Genomic DNA, 7051 nt, shown 5'->3' with positions numbered 1-7051 from the left:
CAGTGCAAGCACATGAGAAGAGAGAGAAAGCTAAAGCTGAGAAAGCTGCCAAGATGCCAAGCACAGAAGAGGCATCTCAAGTGTTCATGAAGAGCAAGCAAGATCAACTTGCTTATCTGATCCAGTCCACACTGAGGATTGAGAAGGGCTTGGCCACCCTGACTCAGAACCAGGAGAGCCTAGAAAGGATTATTGAGACAAAGTTCTATGATCTTGATCTGAAGGTCACTGAGATCCAAACTGCAGTTGAGCAGCTCCAGGAGGAGGCAGAGGAGAAGAAGGGCAAGTCTACCATAGATGCTTTTGCTAGAGTGCCCAGAGGACAAAGATCTGCTGCAGTGCCCGTGACAGATACTCGAGCTACAACATCAGCACCAGCAGCTACAGCTCCAGTTCCACCTCCAGTAGCTACTCCACCAGCTCCAGCTACTTCATCGGAAGCTTTCGTCCTTGGAGTTCTCTCTACACCGCCTCCCGAAGATCAAGCCTGAGAGTCGTTTAGCACTATGCATTTTTGAACTTTTTGGTAACTTGTTGCCAAAGGGGGAGAAAAATGTATAGATCATAGGCTTCGAGAGAGAGTGTTGCTTTTTATCTCTCTTGCTTCTTTGGTTGAAACTTCTTTATTTGTGTGCTTGTGTGATATACTTTATGTCCTTGTGAGATACTTGTTGATCATGTGTTTGATCATATGCTACCCTCAATGCTTGTTGGATGATATTGTATCTTATATCCTCTTATGATCATTCACTTTGCTTGGTGATGAGTGCATGTTTTTAATTCCTATCATTTTGAGCGCTCCACCAAGATGTATGTGACATGGAAGAGTAACCCATGATCCTAATCGATTGTGCATTTGAATTCAAAAGCAAATCTTAAATAATGCACAAATTTAGGGGGAGCTCTTGCTTATCACATACTTCTCAAAGCGACGATGTTTTTCAATCTTATTCATCATTTGTCGAAGCTTTGATCTATATGTTGTCATCAATTACCAAAAAGGGGGAGATTGAAAGTGCAACTATCCCTGGGTGGTTTTGGTAATTCCTAACAACATATAGCTCATTGAGCTAATGCTATTTCAAGATAAATATTTCAGGAAAGCTCAATGATTGGCATGGCATGGATTAGAAAGTGGACCCTTCAAAATGCTAAGGACAAAAGATTGGCTCAAGCTCAGAGCACAAGACTCTACATTTTCTATTTTAGTGATCCAAGATCACATTGAGTCTATAGGAAAAGCCAATACTATTAAGAAGGGATGAGGTGTTGCTTAATGAGGTTCTTGCTCAAAATGCTTAGTGATATGCTCCATAAACCCTCCACTACTTTCTCATGTCCACATATGTCCCAAACCAAAAAGTCCAACTCGGCCCCACCGAAATTTCATATCCGGAGCCACCGAGTTCAGTTGACATAGCCACTGCCAGAAACCCTAGTCTTTTCGGTCTCACCGATAGGGATCTCGGTCTCATCGAGATGGGATTGTAATCTCTCTATTTCCCTTCGTAACGTTTTGGTCAAACCGAGATGAGCGATCGGTCCCACCGAGATTGCAATGCAAACTCTTTGTTTCCCTTTTGTAACGTTTCGGTCCAACCGAGATGAGCGAATCGGTCCCACCAAGTTTGCCTGACCAACTCTCTGTTAGTCTGTTACCAAAATCGGTCTCACCGAGTTTGTGTAATCGGTCTCACCGAGATTACGTTATGCCCTAACCCTAATGAAATCGGTCTCACCGAGTTGACATGTCGGTCCCACCAAAAATCCTAACGGTCACATTATGAACTAAATCGGTCTGACCGAGTTTAACTATTCGGTCCCACCGAGTTTGGTGATTTGTGTGTAACGGTTAGATTTTGTGTGGAGGCTATATATACCCCTCCACCCACTCTTCACTCGTGGGGAGAGCCATCAGAACATGCCTACACTTTCAATACATATTTTCTGAGAGAGAACCACCTACACTTGTGTTGAGGTCAAGATATCCCATTCCAACCACATAAATCTTGATCTCTAGCCTTCCCCAAGTTGCTTTCCACTCAAATCTTCTTTCCACCAAATCCAAATCCCGTGAGAGAGAGTTGAGTGTTGGGGAGACTATCATTTGAAGCACAAGAGCAAGGAGTTCATCATCAACACACCATTTGTTACTTCTTGGAGAGTGGTGTCTTCTAGATTGGCTAGGTGTCACTTGGGAGCCTCCGTCAAGATTGTGGAGTTGAACCAAGGAGTTTGTAAGGGCAAGGAGATCGCCTACTTCGTGAAGATCTACCCGAGTGAGGCAAGTCCTTCGTGGGCGACAGCCATGGTGGGATAGACAAGGTTGCTTCTTCGTGGACCCTTCGTGGGTGGAGCCCTCCGTGGACTCGCGCAACCGTTACCCTTTGTGGGTTGAAGTCTCCATCAACGTGGATGTACGATAGCACCACCTATCGGAACCACGGATAAAAAATCTCCGTGTCAACATTGCGTTTGCTCCCTCAAACTCCTCCCTTTACCTTCATATGCAATTGTTTTACATTCCGCTGCTACACTCTTATAATTGCAGGTGTAGGTTGATTGCTTGACTTGTGCTAAGTTGTTAAAATCTGCCAAGAACTAAAATTGGGAAAAGGCTAGATTTTTATTTGGTCAAGTAGTCTAATCACCCCCCTCTAGATAATCTCTCGATCCTACAGCGGGGCTCATCCTGGGCTGGGAAGGTACGGACTAATAAAATTACATCCGTGGCTACTTCCGCTAAGTATCGGTCAGTGCAAAAATCCGGCATGGTACTACCGCTCACAGGGAGCGGTACTACCGCGTAGGGTGCGGAAGGAAAAAATTACTTCCGCCCCTACATCCGCTCATGCCACAGTACTGGGCCAGAGGCCACGGTACTACCGCGATCCAGGAGCGGTACTACCGCACTTACGGTACTACTGCTGCCCTGGGCAGTAGTACCGTGGCCAGCTGCGTACTACTGCTCCCTTGAGCAATACTACCGCAAGCCACAGACCAATAGCACTGGGAGGCCATCATCTTCGCAATGACAAGGGGAACAACCGGTGCTCTAATGAAGTAAGGAAAGGTGGTGCAAGGTACAGATGTGTACGTGTTGATTCCTTTCCACCCTAACCTTTCCGAAGCGGACCCCCTCTTAATAGTACGGCTTTCCTACGACTCAATTCCACCGAAAAGAAACATAGAGAAATGCCGTCCTCGAGAAGCTCCGAGGGGCACCGAATCGTCTTGTGCCTATACATGAGGTATCTGAAATGCTCAATGCACACGATTAGTCAGCAAAAGCATTGTCATCAATCACCAAAACCACTTAGGGAGAAATATGCCCTTACAGCGGATCCTAGTACAGAATACGTTCTACTCGGGGTAGACTTCATACCATGCATGCCACTACTGTAGTTTCCCCGCTCGGTTATCACTATGGTATCTAAGGGTTTCCCCGTGGACGCAACATCGCCAAGGGTTCTCCGTTATTCCCCTATCAATTGCAAATGTGACGTAGAGAGGTTTTTACTGTCACCTTGAATTACCTCAACATCTTAGCGTTTGCAACTATGACAATATGCTTCATGGTTTTGCGGCGGACATGCCGAGTGGGGCCCCTTCACGACATTCACGAAGGGTATTACCAAACATTCAACAGAGAATCGCATATCTTTATTAACAGTTTATCTTCTATACACAGCAAGGTTCATCCATATCCCCGAGAACTAAGGGAACTACACACACATCGCGGTATGCATCACCATCGAGATCCTTCGGTGGCTCCCAGACCACCTCCAACCCGTGCTAGTCGGTGATGCCGCCGCAACCCGCCTGGACATCATCTCCACCGCTTCAAGCCTCGTCTCTATCGCCGCTCGTCTCGTCTCCTCCGTGGCCTACGTCGACACCGAAATCGGCAGCTTACCTCTCGTCAGAAGGGGGAGAGAAGATGAGTGAATGGATAAGGTAGAACCAGTGCAATGCACGCGTTTGCGCTTGACCACGCGGGAGCGAACACTTTGTTGCATCTGACGTGTCAATGAGATCGCACGTCAAGATTGACGAAGTGCATCCAACAGTTGCTAGGATGTCCGTGTCGAGAAAAAAATCTGACACTTTTGATAATTCTATAGACCTGGTCCACTGAATGTGGCACATGACCTGGCCAGATGGTCCGCCACGGCCCAGCCTGGCCTAAACGGGCCAGACACGACGCGACCCACCCAGGCACGCCTAATACGCAGGTCGTGTCGGGCAGGCACTCGCGCCGTACTCGTTGGCCCAAGCACATCACAACAAGAAAACGGGCCAACCCATCGGCACGTTTAGCCCACCAGGCCGCTTAATTTTGGGCAGTTTTGGGCCTAGCTGTTTTGAGGGGCTAATATATATTGAAAAAAAAATCTGAAATAAATAAAAAGTAAGCGACCGTGTTGTGCCGACATTTGTGCCCAGCCTCGCGGCCAGGCATGGCCCTAGGTGGGCCACATGCCGGCACGACCTGATTATAATGTGCCGGGCCAGGCTCACCATGTGACGGGCACGTGGGTTATCGGGCCAGCACCAGCCCATTTGGCCACATTTGGGCATAGCTCACTCGTATAGACCGCGTCCACCTGTAGTGTCACTCAGGTCTCACAGGCCATCAGCGTCCAAACGGTGAAAGAAGCCCAAAGAGGGCAACGACGAGGGTTTTAGAGCCCATCCACACCAGCCATGGCGACGGCGGCTGGCGGCGCGCGGCGAGCCCTCGCGGGGCTGCGCTCCCCTTCCCCATCTACTCTGTCCAGAACGTTTTCCAGGCCGGCAGTTGCCCAGTCCCCGGAGCTGGCAGCCTCCGCTCTGCCGCGCGCCCCGCGCCGGCGCCTCGCGATCTCGAGGTAGGTACCTCTGTGTTTCTTTTCCTCGGATTGGTCGTGCTTGGACAGTATGGTTTGCTCAGATTTGGCGCGGACTTCGTTGTGCAGGGTGCCGGTGGCGGCGCTGGGCGGCGCGCAGGGGCTGATGCCGCTGCACAGCGCGACAGCATCGGCGCTGCTCACCTCCATGCTCGGGCTTAAGCCCGGGTCTTGGGGTTGGCTCTCCGAAGGTAAAATGACTTAATTTGTCTTGCTGGATCTCCTTGACTTGGATGAGGCGTGGAAATGTTAAAAGTTCAGAAAACGAACTACAGTCATCTAGCGAATTATGTCAGAATTAGATTTTGTTCTCCCTTCTACTATTAGGTTTGAAGTTTGATGTATCTTTTAAACATAATAGTGCTTCGTTAGTTTTGAACTTTTTGATATATCTGCATTCCCATGATTGAGATGGCGGCTATTCATGGCCAGGCAGAAATAAGGTGCACTTCAAATATGAACATAGCAATGCCTGAGGTAGAATGGTTGTTGTGGGAAGCGAGTGGCCAGTGTGTGCCTGAGTTTTAATCTAATATCGCTTGGTGTGTCCTTGTTTTGGGGTTAATGGATGGCATTCACTACTTTATCGTTGTTGCTGGCTTGCTCCAAATGCATGCCCCTATGTAGTATGTACCTTCAACTGAATTTTATTGTTTACAGAGGGAGTACAAACCTTGAAATTATCTACTCCATTCCTAAATATAAGTCTTTAGAGATTCTAGTATGGACTACATACGGAGCAAAATGAGTGAATCTACACTCTAAACTACGTCTATATACATCCATATGTAGTCCATAATGAAATCTCTTAAAAGGCCTATATTTAGGAACGGAGGAAGTAATTGTTATGTTCTTTAGTCGAGCTACTTCCTCTTAGCGTATGGCCTGTCAATTTTCTGTTTGTAAGCATTTTGTTAACTGCTTTCTCCTTTTGGAAAAATGTTATGTATTCTCTCATTTATGCCTCTTGCTTGGTTGATTTCATCTTTTTTTAAATGATCAGGTCAAATAGCTTGATCATCTATTAATGTTCTTTACAATACCAGGACAAGGCACATAGTTATAGGGCATATACTGTATAAGAACTGACATCCCGAAAGACGGCAATGGCATGTAGAACCAAAGGTTGAAGCCAAGGTGTATGCAATCCTTATACCAAAATAACCATTAAGTTGTTATAGACTGTCAGTAATGCTCCATCTTGCTTATTTTGGTTCACCTGATCACTTGATGAATTTCTTAACTTACAAAATGGATATGCTACACTGGTAATTAAGCCTGTCATATTGTATTGATACTTGATATTGTATGGAGCATCTTGATACTATCTCTGCTGATGAAAGATTCATGAATTTTATGTTGCTTGTACACCTGCCAATGCCTTTCACTAAAAGCCATCCTTAACCACTGTACTTTGGTAGTTGGCCTTCTGTAATGTGATAGTGGTACTTCCACACGTTCTCTTTGTTTTTTTTGTAGTGTTCTTGTTCTGACCCTTTTTTTCCCACTCATTTGCAACTTCAGGTTTTGCAACGCCTCTATAACAAGAATGGTGCTCCAGTCACCATACAAGAGTCTTCAGTTTAGCCTTCCCCTGGCAGATTCCAATAACACTAGCTACATGCCTTGTGGACTATACCATTGGATTTTTGCTGATGGAATCTGTAGTCTCACCGCTTAAAACTTATGATGACATGGTGTGCCAGTCATCTTATTGCCCTGTGATGATATTCATGGCAACTTTTAAGTAACCTTGTTTCATGATACCAGTTTTTGTTTATCTGATGCATTTTATGATTCTTCGCCCTGAATGCATCATGGAATCCTAAACATACTCAATTCATAACGGCAGTTACATAGCTCAATGGAAAGTGATACACCAAATCATTTGCATGAATATGGACTCTCTTTCAGCGTACACTGACTGATTTGATTTTCAGTGGATATGCCGATCACAGTCAGTGCCGAATACTATAGGCTAGAGATTGCCTTTATTTCAAATTCAATATTTTTGTATTAAGAAATCTGTGTCTAGTCTGCCCACACGTTTCAGGGTTCAAGATCAATGAAATGCGGGTTACATGCCATAAAAATTTATGCCATTGAATTTATATTCAAAAAAAGTTCACAATGATATAACTGTCTACATCACATGGCTCATA

At 45.8% G+C, this 7051-nt stretch overlaps 1 protein-coding gene across 1 annotated transcript; it reads left to right on the top strand.

Annotated features, from left to right (window-relative positions):
- Nucleotides 1-4583: 4583 nt before the first annotated feature.
- On the top strand, nt 4584-6688 carry LOC109778668 (uncharacterized). Its single transcript, XM_020337227.4, has 3 exons — nt 4584-4871; nt 4959-5080; nt 6414-6688. The coding sequence occupies exons 1-3, from the start codon at nt 4708-4710 to the stop codon at nt 6431-6433; spliced, it is 306 nt and encodes a 101-aa protein (XP_020192816.1). The 5' UTR covers nt 4584-4707; the 3' UTR covers nt 6434-6688.
- Nucleotides 6689-7051: the final 363 nt, after the last annotated feature.

This window comes from Aegilops tauschii, chromosome 3, assembly GCF_002575655.3.
Source record: "Aegilops tauschii subsp. strangulata cultivar AL8/78 chromosome 3, Aet v6.0, whole genome shotgun sequence".
NCBI classification, from domain to species: Eukaryota; Viridiplantae; Streptophyta; class Magnoliopsida; order Poales; family Poaceae; genus Aegilops; species Aegilops tauschii.
This window is presented reverse-complemented; position numbering and strand designations above follow the sequence as displayed.

What these genes read in the sequence shown, in the direction of transcription:
- LOC109778668 (XM_020337227.4), top strand. Translation starts at nt 4,708, where the DNA reads ATGGCGACGGCGGCTGGCGGCGCGCGGCGAGCCCTCGCGGGGCTGCGC. An exon ending in CGGCGCCTCGCGATCTCGAG is followed by an intron (nt 4,872 to 4,958) that starts GTAGGTACCTCT and finishes TTCGTTGTGCAG; the next exon opens with GGTGCCGGTGGCGGCGCTGG. An exon ending in TTGGGGTTGGCTCTCCGAAG is followed by an intron (nt 5,081 to 6,413) that starts GTAAAATGACTT and finishes TTGCAACTTCAG; the next exon opens with GTTTTGCAACGCCTCTATAA.